The sequence below is a fragment of the Dermacentor silvarum genome, chromosome 8, assembly GCF_013339745.2.
Source record: "Dermacentor silvarum isolate Dsil-2018 chromosome 8, BIME_Dsil_1.4, whole genome shotgun sequence".
NCBI lineage: Eukaryota > Metazoa > Arthropoda > Arachnida > Ixodida > Ixodidae > Dermacentor > Dermacentor silvarum.
This window is the reverse complement of record NC_051161.1, coordinates 100,908,743-100,924,073: the sequence shown is the minus strand read 5'-3', so window position 1 is coordinate 100,924,073 and position 15,331 is coordinate 100,908,743. Positions and strand designations below refer to the sequence as shown.

General features: G+C 43.8%; 1 protein-coding gene across 1 annotated transcript in view; it reads left to right on the top strand.

Annotated features, from left to right (window-relative positions):
• Positions 1-15,331, top strand: part of LOC119462321 (multidrug resistance-associated protein 1-like) — a 110,370-nt gene that overhangs the window by 14,078 nt on the left and 80,961 nt on the right. Inside the window, exons 2-4 of the mRNA XM_049672930.1 lie at positions 4,939-5,084; positions 6,014-6,148; positions 12,133-12,273. Coding sequence (XP_049528887.1) covers positions 4,944-5,084; positions 6,014-6,148; positions 12,133-12,273 — 417 coding nt within the window. The 5' untranslated portion in view covers positions 4,939-4,943. The remainder of the gene's footprint in view (positions 1-4,938; positions 5,085-6,013; positions 6,149-12,132; positions 12,274-15,331) is intronic.

The following is a 15,331-nucleotide window of genomic DNA, read 5'->3' as shown; positions in this document are numbered from 1 at the left end:
GGTAATGGGAATAGTGACAAAAGCTCAAAACAATTGTGCAAAGCGACTACCACAGCATTATTACTTTCTCAATTACCACTTCTAAATCATCAAACGCGAAGGTAAACCCATTTCGCTGTGTTTGCCTTCCCTTCGGCCGACGCACACGAGGGACAGGCAGGGAACGCGAGGGCAGACCGTATTGCTCGAGGATTAAACGTCCGAGAAACGGCGGGGCCCAGCGACGACCTTCCACCGAATTCTAGTGACATCCTTTTACAGCAAAAGCAGGAGCGGAGACGTTTTGTACATCCTCACTCGAATTTAAACAGCCAACAGGAGAGGGATTGGCGTCGTATTCAGACGAATACATACCCCAGCCTACACAGAATACACCCCACGAGGTTCAGTGACGAGTGCCCGTGGTGCACAGACATAACCAGAGTAAAACACATCACATGGGAGTGTCCCAAGTGCCCTCCGCACATAGACAGCCCAATAGTACTCAAACATCCACTCATGAGCAATAGGCAGTGGGAGGCATGGCTTGCGGACGAGGGCTGGGAGAGTCAATTCGCTCTTCTGGACCATATCCAGCGAGCCGCTCGTGCCAGTGGAGCCCTGGAATAGGGGCCCCAACCAGCGTGCCTTTTTTATTTATTTTCAATAAAGTTTTTACTCACTCACTCACTCACTCACTCACTCACTCGGCCGACGCACTCTTAACGCTGGTGCTTAGTGGTGGCGGTGTAAAAGATATAGCAGGTTCAAAGGCAGGTGGGCCAAGGCCAGCTTAGTTCATGCACATATTGTCAGCTATAAATAAAAAAATTAATATATTGTTCTTTGCACATGCATTTTATAATGCAAAAAAGGCACTCGGAGACCAGAAGGAAAGGCAGGGGGTTAAGAAGGTTAATTAAACAAAGTAAGATCCTGATCCGAAGGCTTGTTATGAATCCAATGTATAATATAAAATGGGAAATCAGCTATTTAGGACAGCACAGTTAACAATAGTGCAGTGATGATAAAAATTATGCTGCTTAACGTTTTAAATTTGAGGGATGCCATTTGTATTCACATGATCTAGGTGCCTGAAAAATTGTACAGTATCAATTTACCAAAACAGCACATCTGAAGTTAGAAAGATGAGGCTTTTAATATTGGATGTGGCAAAAGATTTGTGTCCGACGTATCAGTTCAACTTTTCTTGCTTGTACGCTAAAATAATCCGGCAGCTTTTTTTTTTTTTTTTTTTGAAGTACGCCCAATGTATCTCGTTGGTTATGGCATAATTCACGTTAAGAGAAGTCGTGCATAAGCATGCTGAACGGCACTAAACACAAGCTACCCCGCGGGTCACTGCTCCTTCTGCGTGTGTGCGGCGCTGCAGCTAACCCTATAGGGGGCACGGATCGGCGAGCTCATGACCAAAGAAGCAAATACGCGCCACTAGTGATTCACTGAAGTAATTGGCAGAAATTCGTTCTTGCTGCAACAATTTGTAAGTACGAATGTCTTGAAATCAAAACTGCGATGCCCAAACTAGCAGAAATGTTAACTAACCAAAGCAGAGCTGTGCAACTCTTCCCCGAACAGTTGGCCGCTCAAGTCGCCATCAGTTTTTCTCAAAGAGGCGTGGGTAACCGCTTGCTTTGTCGCCGACAAGCAGTTCTTTCGTGAGTGTTCTTTGGGAGACTTCTTTAATCATACCGCTGTGCAGACCAACTAATAAGCACTTGGAATTTCGTAATGTGAGTTACGGTGTTGTATGAGACGCCGAACTTCTGCGTACATATAAAGGCATGTTCGGCCGTGTCCGTAAACACTTACGCTTTGATGCTGTTTCGTCTACTTAAAGCAGTGAGTGCTATGTAGGCTGGTTTCTACGCAAACGTGATCGAGAATATGCATGCAATAGCTCACTTGGCCGTTCCCATTCACCCTACCAGCGTGCTGAGGGCTCGCTTTTCTAACAAAGCATACGTTCATATGTGGCTGCTTTTGTTCAATGCGTTATAGATACAAGGTTACAGTATAACGCAAGTAAAGTATCCAATATTGGCCTTCAGAAGCGCTGAAATCAACCAAAATCATGTGGAAGAAAGCTCAGCAGTTTGCGATTCAATTCATTTTACAAGTGCAAAAAGTCGCACGCCGGCGCAGCACACGCAAGTACAAAAACAAGTAGAAAAGCAACTGCAAGACCGCCGTTTTATTAGCGTTTTGTAAAGCCTCAGATGGCTACGCTTGGTACCCAACTTCGTTATCACTTCACTAAATCGCTTTTTTTCGTTTCTTTTTCTGCCTGTGACAGTTTGCCTGACGTGGCAAATACCTTCTGTGGCCTTTCATCTGAAAAGACAAGATGACAGCAAGCAGTGTGTCCCCACTGCTGCCAGACAACTACATTCATTGGACAGTCAGGCCACGCGTTAGCGTATGTTCATTGCGCTGTTTTAAATGCACTACAGAGCAGATGTGAAAATGAGGCAGTAAACTTGGTTTAAAAACTGAGCAATAAACGCACTATACGGATTGCCTGACGGTACAATAGATGTGGTTGTGGAGCGGCCGTGAGGATCAGCTGCTGGCTATCATTGGCACGTGTCAGATCTGAATGACGAAAAGGAATCTGCCGCGTCCAAAGCAATTGCCGAAATAAAAAAAGTAAAAAGAGCAGACGTGCAATTGAACCTGAGTTTGCGTCGTGGCAATCAATGGGGCTACCGCAACTTCACCCTTAGAGCTTGCCTGGCTGTTTCTCCAGATGTTAAGCACCCACTGCTTAAAATGTGTTAGGGCCTCTGCCTCATTATTTTTCGTGAATTCGCCGTTCTTAAGCCCAATTCTTGCGTACTTTACACACATTTTGATTTAACGTTTTATGTAATAACATACTTAGCGCCTACAGTCACTTCCCAACGCCACTTTTGTTAGAATAGCGAGCCCTCAGCCGCGCTAGCACTGACTGCCATAGAAGTACGTTACGGCACGTAGATTCTGCCTCCTGATTGCGCAGGATCCACCAAGCGAATTCGATGACCGGACAGTATGCGTGCATGATAAGCAGCTGTGTACGTATTCTAACCGCCGTACTCTGAAGATGTTGCGAAGCTTCGCGTAAAAATGGTTGCGGAAGAGCTCCCCATTAAGATTTGCCCTAACCTTGAGAAGACAAACTGGATTGTTCACGCGTACGTCCAACGCAGCTTTATACATTTTTGTTTATTTTTATCGCATGAGAATGTTGGGGAGGCCCATTACTGAAATGCTCCCATCTATGCAATATCATAAACACTTCACTTTGACAGCCTTACGCTCGTGCAAGAATCATCTCACTCTGTACGAAAAAAAAGCAACATGACATGTGTTTTGTTTATATGTATGTTCATTTAGCCTGCAAAAAAGCGATCGCAACTAAAACACATCATCAACTAATTTTCCTGTGTGTCTGAAAAATGTTCTAAAATAACGTGGTTCCTATCGTAATAATGGATACCTATTCAGTTCTTTCTGCAGGAAATCTATGAGAAGCGTTGCCGCATTTTAGCTGTTTGCAAACTTTTCTCTCTTCTTTTGCATCGCGTTTTCTATTGGACACAAAAAATAGCTGATCTTCTACAATTCGTACTTGCCAACACATGAACCTTTTGCAAAAAGATGATTAAAACCTGAAAGGTCTGTTTTTAATAATAGGGCAGGTCAGAACTTTCATTCCGGCCAAGTTTTTAGCTTTTCTATAACAATAAATGTCTCTCTGTCATATTATTACGATAACATCGAAAGATGTTGAAGAGACGAGCCGCCGCGCGAAAGACGATGAAGTGTGTCTGTGCTCCTGGTGCGAGCGATTGTGGGCCTGGCTGTCTGGCTTCAGTGTAAATAGCCTGTAAATAGCCTCTTGCAAGGTGCGGAAATTGGATTATTTATTGAAACAAATGCTGGTCATCACACCTAAAACATAATGTGCTTCGGTATTGAAATCAGTGATTATGATGATGGCGATGCCCATTGAAAACTCTAGCAACACTTCGGCTGATGTTAATACTCAGAAAAGCGTTGAAAGAGAGTGTCATGTTGCAAAGGAAGTAATAGGGCTCACGTTGATCTGAATTGCGTACAAAAGCCCAAACTAGGGCCACGGGAAGTTGTACCATTTGATCTATATTCGGAAACTTTTCTTGAAGATATTTATTCTTTGAACAGTGCTTGAGAGACAAGCATGTGCTCTGTGAAGAAATCTTGCACTCCTATGAACACGACTGCAAAATTTAAAAAAAATTCAATAATCCAAAATTATATGGTGTCGTGAATGTCAAGTCATACTAAGCGCACTTCATATAGTTGAGTGTCTAGGACGATTGCTCACGTGATAGCAGAAATGGGTTTCACTAAAGAGGGGTTAACGATTTCATGTGAATGGTAGCACTAACATGACCCTTATAACGAGTAGGAGGTGCAAACAAGATTAAAGAGCCGACCATTTCTTATAATTCATTTAGGTGCAATAAAATGTTCACTTCGTTAAAACCAATTCTGAACGATTTCAAATAATATCATGTAATAACTTTAAACTTAAAAATGTGTGCACTGGCTCTAGTTCTCATATACTTGGCCTAATGCAGCACCATACCAAATGAATTACCTTCTTGTAACATGCACTTATAACTGAGGACCCAAAGGGCTCATAAATATTCCAGGATTAGAAATGTGTGCTTTTTTTGTTTTCCAACAAGCAAAAGCAAATACGTTATTTTAGTAGGACCTATTGGTTTTTAACGTACTATTAAAATGCCTGAAAATAATTAAGTTTATTACTGATCCATAAAGGCTATGAATAGGAGTTCATTTGGAATTTTCACATTGTACGTGTTACCATAATTCTGAGTGTGCAACATTAAAAGAATTTGCATTTGAATGCAATACATTCGTGTCACCTTTTTTTCTTTCCTACAGACACAATGGCATTTCTGAACATAGCCCAAGCTCTGAAATTGGCAGCGTTAGGATGCAGTTTTTTGGCTGGTGTGGAACTCATCAAGCCAGGCTCAACACAGTCACGAAAGGTTCTATTGTTTACTCTCATGGACATTGCATACTTGGTAAGAAGCGTATTTTGGTTATGCGCTTCCCAAAGGTTCATTACTTGCTTTTGTCACGAATTATTTTAACCTGTTGTTCTGTTCTGACATGCGACAAGTACAAAGTAGATGTCTGTCGTAGCAGCTATGTTGGGCCACATTGTGCTATAGATTGAACCAAATGTACTACCGAAACTAAAGAACCGAATTGCCGTGGGTGAAGCTCGCTGCATAAAACACATTCGCTAATCACCGATATACTAATATAGATCCTATATCACAGCATTGAAGAAACGTGCTGGCTTTCAAGAACTATCTCTCCGCCGTAAAATTGCACGTTTATCACTTTTTCATAAATTGTATCATCACTCGACTCTTCATAACGACTTTTTTTTTTTGTTTGCCATCTGCTATTTTTGATAGACGCGACCATCCTTTCAAAGTCAAGCGCGTGTCATGTCGCTCATTTAACTATGCACATTTATTCATTCCACGCACTATAACTGACTGGAACGCTTTGCCTCCACGTGTTGCTACAACCACAGATCATGATAAATTTTTAAAGCTACTGTCTGCTAGTACTACAGCGTAATAATTGTGTAAACTGTTATCTAGATGTGCATCGGTTTTTTTTTTTTTTATTCCTTACAATTCTATGATGATTCTCGTATTTTTTAAAATAAATTTGTTTGTAGGTTGTATAGCTGTTATTAATCTGTATAGTGTTCCATAGTGTTGTGACTGTATAACGAAATTCTAACTTGCTAGTATAGTGCCACATGTGTTCCTTTTGTTGTTGTATTTGTGCCCCCCCCCCCCTCTATATGTAATACCCTCGGTTTCGAGGGCCTTTAGGGGTATTTTGTATAAATAAATAACTATAAATATATCCCTGTTTGATGGCCATAAAAAGTGTTACTTTTCTGGTTCAAATCTTTATCTCGCTACAGGTATCATGTGCTGGGACGTGTTCTGCATTTATACTCGAAATATATTACGCTTTGTGCAACGAGACCGCAGGCATTAGCTGGACTGAAAAACAAATCTTTGACGTCGTCTTCATCTTACTGTTCTGCGTCACAATCGTAAGTAGCCTTGGGATTATTTTGGATCGCGCGAGAGCACCGGCATGTAAGACCTTGTGTTTGTTAAGGCCAGCCTGCAGAAGCGCCCGAATTTTGTATCGTGCTTCGCAGAAGCTAGCAAAGCTATCTCCTATCATGCAAAATAATCCAGAATTTGTACTGCAGGCGATATTTGTGACAGCCAAACCTCAGTCTACTTCACTGTTTAGTTAGTTCTATTAGCTGCCCTGTTTACACATCTAAGTGACATGAGGCCTCATCGATTTGGCGACGCTTTCTGAACCAGTTCTTGAGAGTGCGATGTGTGTGGTACCGTACGAGTTCACGTCGTGCAAGTGTATAGCGCGGCACCTACGTGCCTCGTGGCCCTTGCAAATCGATAAGTGCAGTGATGAACGAACGCTGTCGACTGCTGCGGACGATCACGTATTTATGACAAATGAGCCCGTAGCAAAAGGAAGGAAGTGAAGCTTTCTAGACTAGAAAAGAGCCCCAAATGTCTCGAAAACATCCCCAAATTTCGGTGAAGAGGCTACTTCACCGAAATTTTGTATTCTTTTCTAATCGCTATCGACTACGCAGGCGCAATCTGACATCGAAACTCCGCGCTCGCACGCTGAAGTAAATTGCGTCGCAAGGTATAGATGCGCAAGAACAACAAGGGAGAACAATGCGCTCGATGTTTGTTGGCCATATTGATACGAAGTGAGTCACAATGAAGCTAGAGAAAGCATAGGAGAAGGTAGAGACCATAGGATAATGGGAAATGAAAGTATACGAAAAGACAATTTATCGCCGGTGAGGGCCGGACCTGCCTCTCCGCATTTAGCATGCGGCAATCTGCCTATTACGCTCCTTCGGTGTCACACCTCTTTCCTGGGCTTAACCCAGCCATCTCCTCTATTCCCTTCCTCTCCAGCCATGTATATTGGCGTCATTCCACATTCGTGGCCCTGAACGGTACTAGCTACCGTACGCTACTAGCTACTAGCTACCAAACGGTACTAGCTAACCCTCCCCCCCAAATGGTAGCGGGAAAACGGGTCCCGGTAATTAATACGGTACGCGGGACCATGCTAACGCGCTACCATCCTAATAGCCTGCCAACTAAATATTCGCAAACGTTCATCAGGGAGAAAGAAGGTAACATCTACGAAGGAGGGGGCTTGCTGAGACTAATGAGAGACGTTGATAGTGATAACTTAGGCAAAGAAAGAAAGTGTAGTTCTTATGTCATCAGATGCAACAGAGAAGCCTGACATCTCAAAAGCTAACGTAGAAAACATATATTGAAAAAAACACAGGACGAAATGTCCCCAGTAAACTGGCGATGGGATCAGATGAAATTGCAGTGCAGGTAATCAAACAGCTGGGTAAAAGAGCACAGCACAGCTGACTTAGGCCCAAAAGCAAGTGATTAAAAGAATGAAAATGTGAGTGGATTGGCTTGAAAAGAGGATGAACCTTATCTATAAATGCAAAGGTGACAAGGATAAGACGAGCTGGTACGAAAAGTTACCGTAACGTCAGTGATATAATATATGGCAATGCAAACCATCAATTTAAGCTATTGAAGTGGGTGGAGAAAAATGATATATTGGGGGTACTACAGAATGTTTTCAGACTATGGGGCTTCTGCGTTGCCCAGGGGGTGCTGCAATAATGGTGCTAAAAAGCGCCCTCAATAGGAAACTGGGTAGTACCAAGCTTCGGAAAGAACGTTTACAATACGGACCCGCCACTTTCGGTTGTGTTGTACCATGGCCTGTAGCGAATATCGGGCGCCGAAGATTTTTTCAGGGGTGGCACGCTGCGTAAAGGCAAGAAATTATGCAACGCCGAATACGCACACGCCGTTCAAGAAATAAGCGGCGAAGTTTTAGCGCGGTGTCAATCGCAAGTGAAGCGAGTCACGTACGAAGTTGAACTTCAGGTGATGTTTGCACGCTGCTAGATTCAGGCGCACAAACGCGAGCAAATGCTTGCTCTAAAGGAATTCACAGCAGCGATAAGCAGAGATCATGTGTACGGAACTGCTCGAGCGCACGACGGTACGCGCCGCGACGGCAGCGGTCTTTCAGCTTGCCGCGGTGTACGAACTGGTCGAGCGCACGATGGTACGCGCCGCGACGGCACCCCTCCTTCAGCATGCCGCGAAATGGTGGGCCTCCTGCAATATTTGTTGACAGCATGCTGCTAAACAAGTAGTCATGCCTGCGCTGTAGTAACGGCCATCTGTCCCTTTAGCAACTGATAAATAACTGATGCAATGCATATGAGCTCGCACTAACGTACTACGTTTGAATCGCGCTGCAGCGTGAGCTCGTGCGCTGCTCGCTTGATGTAGCTTTTGATAACAGCGCTCGAACATCGATGTGCTGTAATCAATACTGCCTTGCTGCGCTGCCTCAACGTGCTGGCTTGAGGTCAAGGATGAGCACATTTAACTCTCAAATCTGTGCTGCTCATAGTAGTTATTCAGCGCGCCCTACGCTCCGCTTCGTGAAGCCTTGAAAGAAAATGGTAGAATCTGATGTTGGGATTCAGGCCTTCTTGCTCGTGGCAGCTCACGACGCGGCAGTAATGACGCTGACGCTTTTTCGCGGCTGAGCTAGGTCTCTCCGGATCGGCGTCGCCGATTCCTTCTGCCTCCAGCATTACGTCCCACGGCACACGGAGAGTCCGTTTTCGTTAAACTAGGCTGCGGCCAGCTCTCAGCGTGGTCGGAGCGGTCTCTGAGAAGTGACGAGCCTTTTCGCACTCGCAACAGGGCCGAAAAAAGTGCGAATCGACGTAAAACTCGGGCTATAAACGTGCTTCGCCACAGCCAGTGCTCAACACTACCTAAGCTGGTACTACCCAGATATAATTTCTCTTGCCGCCACCAGGCGCCGCTACTATACCTCAAGCTTCAGCGCAAGACGCCCAGAGGCAGGCGATTAGAGGATAATATATTTGTGCTAACTCACTGCATAAAGATATAAATAGCTCAAAACATGCATTTATAGATAGCATTTCTAGATATTAAGGAAGCTTAATATTACTACAATGAAGATAAAGAATTGCTATAAGGTATTCTGAAGCACTAGGGCATAGATGATTTCGTGGAACGGCTGAGGAGGATATATTGAGACAACCAAGCACATGCAATTCGCCTAGGATGGCCGTAAATGCAAACAAATAACGGGAATTCACCGAAAACCTAGGCAAGGAGTACCTCTGTCTGCATTGTTTTTCGCGTTTCATGTTAGGTCATAAAAATAAGACTGGAAAATATTGAAATGAGTTTTGATTTAAAGGATGCAACAGAGGCTCCCTGAGTCCTGATGTATGCGAATGGCACCTGCGAGTAGACAATGCAAGGGATTTACAGATTTGCGAATTCATGTGACAATGAAGCGACATATCTAGGCCCTAATTTACCAGTGATAAATCAGGAATTCTGATCTATAAAGAAGAAACTCCCAAAGCAAATACTCCCAACAGGATGACACATGTTCCTGCTGTAGCAAAAGTCCCGAAACGACTGCGCACATCCTAATCGAATGCCAAGATATTCGACCCATAATAAATTTACACCTTCAAGAAGCGCCAGTTTTTTATGCGCAGGGGAGTATTAACTGGTCAGCAGTCGAGATAAGCAACTCAAATCAAAACTTTAGAGTACTGAGACGGTGAATAAAAGCAGGGAAGATATTGATAGAACCGGAGTCGTTACACTGAGGAGAAATGTTTTAATGACGAAAAAGAAAAATCAACGTGAGATAGATGAAATGCTTCATTGCGATAGACGTAATAAAACCTCGTTAGAACAAGCAGGCTACGTGAGATTTCTAAGGGGATGTCAATAAGATCATCACCATCAAGTAGGGCACAACACGCGCAATGCGGAGATATGGGTTCGGTCACTACCAGCGGCAAGTTATCCTTCCAGCCCACTTTCATGTCCCTATTATTTCTGCACTTCAACAAAACATTACCGTTACCTTCCCTTATGCTTTGTTTCTCTTCAGTGTTTGTCGCTTTCTGCAAGTTCGGCTCCCGAAGTAAAAAGATATATTGTCCTGTTTTTGCATATGTAGTGCCTAACTCGTACCACACACCCTGTAGGCTTTCCGCAGCCTTAACTCTCACAAATAGCTAATCAACTCCGGTCGACTGGGCCGTGTAACTAAATTCTGTGTGCTACGTGTGATTTTAGATTAGTCAGGTTGATTTTGGTGGCATGCGCATTATTGCAAATGATATAAATGAGCGAACATCATCAGTACGAGGTCTGTCGGCAGTGGAATTTCACAGCTGTTCCCCGGTATTGGACGATGAGATACCAACGTCGGGATTCGGTGGGTTACGTGTTCACCACAGGAATTGTCAACACGGACTAGGTTAAGTACGCGTCTTACTTTACCGTCCACTGACCCGTTATTATGCGCAGTCACGCAAGTGTTCGAAAACATGGACACATCGTAACCTGCAAATAAACAGGCCTGCGAATTGCACATATGCTTGCACGTGCTTCGGCTTTGATATGCACGTATATGTCTTTCAATAAAGCGTTATCCAAAACTAAGAAATATTGACTCACATGAACAGACATCAGATGATGTACTCTGCTTGAATTTTGGTTTCGTTATCGCAATAATTGCTATCGGGGTAGCACAACGTCGTGGGAATAAAATAATAGCCGTGGATGTCACTTTTTAAACACAATGCGTAGCAGAAGAACATATAATAAGATCAAATGCAATTTAGAGCTTTAGAAGTGTTTATTATTGCGCCCTGACAACCATTAAAAATATACATGTTACCTGACGCTCTAGTGCGAGCTAGAGTAACTGTTGTAAAGAAAATGGGAGCTGTTCGTGTCCACGTACCATAAATCAACCAGCGCTGAGCCATGTCGTCTGCTACCGAGAGCATTCAATGTATCGATTGCTAGAGAACCGTGAACTCGCGTTAAACTGACCTTGAACGAAGTGAAATCTAAATGAGACGAAAGCTACGTTCGCTGCACTGGCAAATCAAGGACCAAAGTACCGGTAGTTCCTGAGCAAGGGCAGAAAGCGAAACCGAACCAAAGAGCTTTATAATACCCATTTTAAAGTATGGACGCTATATAAGGTATGCTTATTGCTTTAAATTAGTGGGAGCCTTGACAGAACTTCTTGAGTAAACGATATTTTCTTGTGGGTCAGACGGATACAATTTCATGACAGAGGACTTTCCTGTGGCAAAATTATATGTATTCGGTATTTTAGTCGTCAGGTCGCGCAGATGCGTAGCCGAGACAACCAAGAACTATACGCTATAATACATGTACCTAAGTCACAGTAAAATAATAATTTCATTTGCGCAATTTTTTTCGAATGCTCCAGTGTCCGATGCTTCAAACTTTCATTTAGTGCCTATAGGCGTCTCGTGTTAACATTTTCAGCCATATTTCGAAATCTTCCGGTTATACAACAGAATCATTTATTAGGATATACGTAACAAATATTACTATTGAGCCTTTTCAATTTGGTCACATTTCTGCCTGAGCGCAAGGATTACTATTTATGAAAGCGAGCCACGACTTGAAACGAATTAACAGGCTTGTGCGTAAAGGTGGTGAAATATTTCATCCCGAAGGAATCACAAGAAAAGCAAACTTCTACATTTTGTTCTTTCTACGCGACGTTATGCGACACATCCGCACAATTTTTTTAGTGTGACGTGGGTGTGCTTATCACGCAACGCGTCAGTCTATCATGTTCACAATGTAGGGCAACAATACACTGACACGCTACATCAATTTCACATAATGACCAATATATCATCACAAAATGAAGCTTGTCTAGCTTATAATCGAAATTCGTAGTACCCACTGTTATTTGAACTTGAAGTGTAGCGAACTTTTAAGATTTTATACCATCTTTACTTCCTTGAAGTTGTTGCAGAAAGGAAGGAATTTTTTTATTGTATTGAGGTATCTTCTTTTCCAACAGGTGCTGTTGTGTGTCATATTTATTCAGCAACGACTCAGCGGCGCATGCGCTCCAGGTATTATATGCATTGTTCACGGCATGATTCTTTCAACAATGATAAGTGATATTTTGGAGGCAATCGAATATGAACACTCCTACAGGGTGAGTATTCCTTCAATTCACGGACAGATGTTTGCTATATGGTATACGTAGTTGGCTCATCACTAATGCACGAATATGTGCATCGGCGTTCTGCTCTAAAATTTACGATGATGCATGCAGCCTGGTTATGTGCTTGTTACTTCTGCGATGTAGAAAGAGATATCACGCTCTTAAAGCACCAAGCTTCAACGTGAAAGCTTAGGAGCCTAATGTCCTTTTGAGTGCAGCCATTTTAGAGCGATGTCAGGCACAACGATGAACAGTGGGACGATAAGGCCTTGTCGATAGGCCATCTCCTAATTTGATATAGCGTAGGCCCAGTGATATCGATATGGAAGGCACATGAGACAGTACCTCTTGCTATGTGCTCCGCCATGTCGTCCATAAAATTCACCGTGGCACTTTTCAATTTCCCGCACAATCGCGAGGCACTGCCTTTCTAATGAACAATGTCTAATCTCAGGCACGCAAAGTCGGCGGCTGACGTAGGCCACAGACAGGGCGCTCCATGCCAGATGAATCACGCTGCAGAAGAACGGCTCCTAAATAATTGGCACTGAAATCTGTGTTCTTCTTGTTGGCTAGAGCCTCTTCTTGAAAATGGGCCAACGTCGGTGAAACAGCCCGGCCAATACATCTATTTAAAACCTCTACTACCAGCGAAAATGTCTCTGCTTTGTCAGGCAGGCAAAGTTAGTTGTAAGAGGCCCACGTGCAAGTCACAAGTGGTGTGTGGCATCACGCTTTGAAGCAATCAATGAATTGGTTGCGCTCACATTGGTTGTGCTAACCAGAACAGTTTTTATAAGTTCAGAATGGCAGCAAGACCGCACAGATATACGATGACAACAGCTTTCATTTGAAACCGTAAACAAAAGTGGTGAGAACGTTCTTCTGGTTTAATTTGAAATTTACAGTTGCCCGTCGTGAAACGGTCGATTGTCATTTTACACGAAGTCTTGTTTTCATCGACTGTGAAAGGCTGTAGGAGTGACTTGGCGATGACCAGAAACTTCGGGTATCCATGGTATACGTAAAGAACCCGTTCTGAAACGTTGGGACCACATGCAAGTGTTGTATTGTTTGCGGCCCTTTTTTCCAAGCGCTCGTATCAACAGGGACAAAGCTTACGCAATGGGAATTCTAAAATGCCTTTGCACGTCTTCATGGGCAATCGTATGCACAAACACTGACGTCGAAATAAACACTCGAAAGCTTTATGGAAAGCCTTGGACTTGAGGGGTCATTGCACGTCGATACCTAGGTGTCATAAGTTCTCTCCTTGCTGCCGGCGGCACTTTAGCATGACACCATACACTTTTTTCAGGTGGTGCACCAAACTTTCTTCGTGGGCTATGTACGCAAAGATGGGGACGAGAAAACAGGGAAACACGTTGTTATTTCGCACATAGAGATATGAGAAAGCATGAACAGCCACCAACTAGCCCCTTTCAACACCGTTTTGAGTTTACAGGTGGTGTTGGTTGTCAAAGCGGAAAGCAAAATGCTCGAAATTCTTGTCGTGAACGCCAGAACTTTCACTGGGCAGGGTTTCTAGGCACTTGAAAGCCTATGCAGGCATGTTCCTGAGTCCCACAAGTTCAACGCAGCCGTAACCTCGAATGCAGGAACGTGCTACATGGTGACATGTCATCGAAGCTCGAAGGCTGGCCAACATGACGCGCCCACATGAGACCGCTTTTGTTAGGCAACTTCGAAAACGGCTGTTGTGTCAGCGGCAGTACTATTTAGGACTCTTGGCTGAAATGTCGCCTGGCAGAAGCGGACGTTGCAGCTTCAACTTTCTATTGGTTGTAGGCCACTGACGCGGCGCTTCGAAGCTGCAGTATCGTCGATGCAAAGCAAACAATCCATCAGGCTGTGTGCAGATATGATGTAACAATACAAAAAAGAAAGCAGTAGGTGCTACGTACCGCGTCACGCGATGTCCACACGGCGAACGCAAATCTCGGCGCTGCCACCGTAAGAAGTGTAATGAAGCAGACGCGCCCCTATGTATCTGCCGACTGAAGAGGAAGACAAAGGACCGTGCCATGATCGCGAGTGAGCCCCGTGCTACGGACAGCTCTTGCAGTGCCTTCCTATACCTAGCGTTCCAGCAAAGTTGTCAACGACGAGAAACCTCGTCGCAGAAGCAAAAAAATGTTGGCATTTAGGTGGCGTTCGACCACATGTGTTTTCACATCGCCATATTCCCATCTTCCCACTTCTTGCTCTGTTCTGTTTCCTGGGCTCCACACTTTTTCCGTGACCATATACTATATGAGGATTCTGATACAGAAAAAGAGAGGGGATGAGAGCAAGAAAAAACCATAACATAGCACAAGTATGAAACATATTCAGAAAGCACCATTCCACTTTTCCATGGCGTGCTGGTGAATCTGGTCCACATCTTGGCAAATCTGATGCAATCCTCGAAGCACAAGCCGTTTCTGCGGGCCTGAAAGTGCCTAAGGCTGTTCCCATTGCCGTGAGATTGATTAGCGTGCGCTCCAATAGCTATATCAGAGGAGGCCATAGCGATATAAGACACGGACAAGAAGGAGAGAACAAGACGAGCGCTCGTCTTGTTCTCTCGTTCTTGTACGTGTCCTTTAGTGCTACGACTCCCTCCGGTGTATCTAACCAACTAGCCCAAAAAGCCATACTTTTAAACAGCTAGTCTACGTGTAGCTTCATGCGCGATATAGACTCAGGGACGATGTGAGCTTTGCTGGTGCTAAATGTAGCCAGCAAGCAAGTAAAGAAACCTGGTATTGGAGGCCACAACAAATGGTAAAACTCGTCAGACAAGCAGCTATAATCCCGCTGAATGCAGACGGCAATCAGAATAACGTTCAGGACATGTTTTATTGTGTGTACAGAAAACACAGCACAAAAAAACTGTCAGCTCTTCCACTGGGGTAGAGATGGAAGACCAGTGAAGCTGTACTATGGTGAGAATTTGGTATTTCCAATTATGACTAGTAAGATGTGATGGCGTAATTGGCTACTTGAACTAATAAATAATGAACTATATATATATATATATATATAT